Here is a 3471-nt window from a genome sequence, read left to right on the forward strand (position 1 = left end):
CTCTGAGAGGTCTGATTGAGTATATTTCGGGAGATTTAAGAAGGATAACATGACTTTAGGAAGGAATTTTCTCCTTAGGTTTGGAACAGGGAGGACACCATTGTCCTCAATGGACACCTGTCACCTTTGAGGAGAGGAATGAGCTCTTAGGGGCCTGGAGTCTGGTTGCAGGGACAATTCCTTACTCACTGTTACTCTCTCTGGTGAGCTTAAATCCTCAATTAAAAAACCCAGTCACTTCCTGAATCCTTGCTGTTTAGGCTTGCCATATGATGAGGGAAACTTTAAAATAATTTCCTAGCACCAGGAAATGTGGGCAGAGTGACTTAATGGAAAGAAAATGAAATAGAAGCAGGGAGAGCCACTTACCCTGGGGTCCTCAAAGATGCGATTCATGTCCAACACAAACTCCTCCACTTGGAGGTAACGTCCCTCAATTAAACTCTTCTTGACTTCATCCAAGGTCTTAAGTGTCTCTAGGCATTGAGAAGCCTTTTGAACCTGGTGAAAAATATATCAATAGGAGCATTACAGACACAGGTCAATGTCTGTCTTTTGTGGATTCCATAAAATCCAGTGGAAATTCAAGGTAAATAGAAAGACAGCTCACATGCTCTCCCTCCCATGGGCTTCATATCACAGATCCCACAGTGACCGTGTCAAGGTGGGGTAATATTACAGAGGCTTTTAATCATGGTTTGTTGTTGTTACTCACATAATGTTCATGTGGAATATTCGGAAAAATGTTGCTCTCTAAATGGTAATAGACCTTTAGGAGTAGGAATTCACATTTCTGCAAAAGAAGAAGATTATGAATGAAAAGCAGCTTGGAGAGAATGAGCTCGTATGCAAGCCCAGACAGATGCATGACCATAGTAGTCTTCTGGAAGTTTCCCTGAACAGGGATTGCGCCTAACATGGAATAGCTAAGTTTTTTCTTTCTTTTTTTTCTTCTTTTTTTATTCCTGTAAGCAGGTTCTGGTGAGTTTTCAGCGTGGTTGAGGCATGGTCAGAAGAGCAGGCACCCTTTGAAACCCTTGCCCTCACCTATGACTTTTCTCATGTGAGCAGAAAGGAGATGTCTTGGGTCAAATTCAACTCACCAACTTCTCTTCTGGCCCCATCTGTCTCGCCAGGACTTCAGATTCACTGTAACACTGCTGACTTCTTGAAGACACTTCTATTGTGCAGAATGTACATTTCCAATGGATCCTGTAATCTAGCAAGGCAAGTAAGTAAGCAAGGCAAGCCCCAGAAACACCTCTGTTCCCATGGCTGCCACTGACCTCTTTTCAGGAATGGCTGATAGGCACAACCAGGGAATGAGGCATCACCTCCCTGATTCTCCAGGACTCTCATGTGAAAACCTGCTCCCTAGAGTAGTAGCAGCAGTTTATTGGGTGAAAGATGGTGTCTGGGTGAGTGATGGGCTCTCCCTTCCCTTTCTGATCTGCTGGGAGCACAAGGAGCCCTGTCCACCAAACCTGAGTGTCAGAAATAGGCTTTAACCCCTGGGTGCCTTGTGCCTCTATTAGCCTATTGAGAACATGGAAAAATGAGGAAAAGTGTCCTTGTTTCCTGCCTTTTCTGAATAAGCACAGAACACAAACAACTAGCATTTGCTCTCCTGTGAATAGGAGTCCGAGGTTGGAAACTTATTAAAAGGACAGTAGTGATATGTAGGCAAAGGATCCAGCCACCAGTCTCAACCTCCAAGGGGAGAGAGGGGAACATTACCCTCCTGTTGACTGTCTTTAAACAGATCCAGGCATCATACCTCTGGATCCTGTACCCCTCACCCGGCTCTTTCCCCATCAGAACACAAGGAGAGACTGTATTGGGAGTGTGCATGGCAGGAAGAAGGTCCATAGAAGGAGAGGGCTCTGCATCTCACAAACCTCTTATATTCCACAGGTGGGATGTGACAGTCCTCATGAAAGAAGCTGAAACACCAGCTGCAGTTGAAGAGCTTTCCTTCATCCCCACAGATCTTGCATTTCTCTGCATTTTCCAGCTAGAAGATAAAACAATGTCTGGATCCCCAGTGAGACCCTGAAGACCAGTGTTGTGGGAATCTGGAACTCATTGCCTTTGTAGGAATGTAAATGGACAGTTATGTGCTTCTCCCTGAGCTGTGAACCAACTGCATGGAGTGGAGTTTCAGAAAAAGAACTCTTGGTCTGTGGTGAAGTTCAGGAGGAGTGGCCTATGTGACCAGAAAAGGTTTTCCTATAAAACCAGAGTCTCTAACACAGAAAGACCAGCTACAAAAGAGAGGATGAATTTTATAGAAATGTGAACCATTGTATTACCTTGCAGATAAAACAAGGGCCTGGAACAAAATTCATTTGCCTATACCAAAATGACTAAAATGACGCAGGGAAAGGTGGTTCATTGGGAAATTGATAAGATTGAATAAACTTCTAAGACAGTATTACTTCCTGTTTCCTTGGCTGAAGGCTCCCCATGAGTTGAAGAGCTTGGTAGGGGTTCTTGGACTGTGGATTCTATACCTGGAGGGCCCCTGAACCTATGGCAGTGTCTTTGAATTGGAAAGACCACAGGCACAGATGACCAGGTCGTGCCAGGGAGGATAGAGATCTTTGGCACTAGAACCCTGGGGAGATGCACCATGACTCAGAGTGGCATGTAAGGTGTGGAGGCTTCATCTCTGAATGGCCAGAGAAAGTGGCAATTTCTTTGTTTTATAAACAGAACTAGAGGCCTGGTGCACAAAAATTTGTGCACTCAGGGGTAGGGGGCCCCTCAGCCCCGCCTGTGCCCTCTCGCAGTCTGGGACCCCTCAGGGGTGACCACTTGCTGGCTTAGGCCTGCTCCCTGGGGGATTGGGCCTAAGATGGCAATCAGACATCCCTCTGGCAGCCCGGCAGCCTGGCAGCCCTCGAGGGATGTCCATTTGCCAGCGGGGAGCAGACCTAAGCTGCAGTTGGACATCCTTAGCACTGCTGAGGAGGCAGGAGAGGCTCCCACCACCACTGCTATACTGGCAGCCATCAGCCTGACTTGTGGCTGAGCAGAGCTCCCCACTGTGAGATAGCACTGACCACCAGAGGGCAGCTCTTGCATTGAGTGTCTGCCCCATGGTGGTCAGTGTATGTGATAGTGACCCAGTCTTTCTGCTGTTATGGTTAGTTTGCATATTACCTTTTTACTATATAGGATAAAGGCCTGGTGCATGGGTGGGGGCTGCCTGGTATGCCCTGAAGGGTGATTCGGATCAGGGTGGGGGTCCCACTTGGGTGCCTGGCCACCCTGGATGATGGGCTGATGGATGTTTGCAGCTGGTCACACCCCCTTCAGGGTGGGATTTTCCACTGGGGTGCCTGGCCAGCCTGGGTGAGGGGCTGATGGCTGTTTGCAGCTGGTCACACTCCCTTCAGGGTGGGTTTTCCACTGGGGTGCCTGGCCAGCCTGGGTGAGGGGCTGATGGCTGTTTGCAGCTGGTCACAC

The 3471-nt window shown here is 47.9% G+C and overlaps 1 protein-coding gene across 1 annotated transcript in view; it reads right to left on the bottom strand.

Annotated features, from left to right (window-relative positions):
* Positions 1-3471, bottom strand: part of LOC102253161 (nuclear body protein SP140-like protein) — an 84719-nt gene that overhangs the window by 851 nt on the left and 80397 nt on the right. The window contains exons 11-14 of the mRNA XM_014530177.1: positions 1899-2014; positions 1104-1212; positions 716-793; positions 370-501 (exon numbers count right to left, since the gene is read on the bottom strand). Of these exons, the coding sequence (XP_014385663.1) occupies positions 370-501; positions 716-793; positions 1104-1212; positions 1899-2014 (435 nt within the window). The remainder of the gene's footprint in view (positions 1-369; positions 502-715; positions 794-1103; positions 1213-1898; positions 2015-3471) is intronic.

Source organism: Myotis brandtii, unplaced genomic scaffold, assembly GCF_000412655.1.
Source record: "Myotis brandtii unplaced genomic scaffold, ASM41265v1 scaffold727, whole genome shotgun sequence".
NCBI lineage: Eukaryota > Metazoa > Chordata > Mammalia > Chiroptera > Vespertilionidae > Myotis > Myotis brandtii.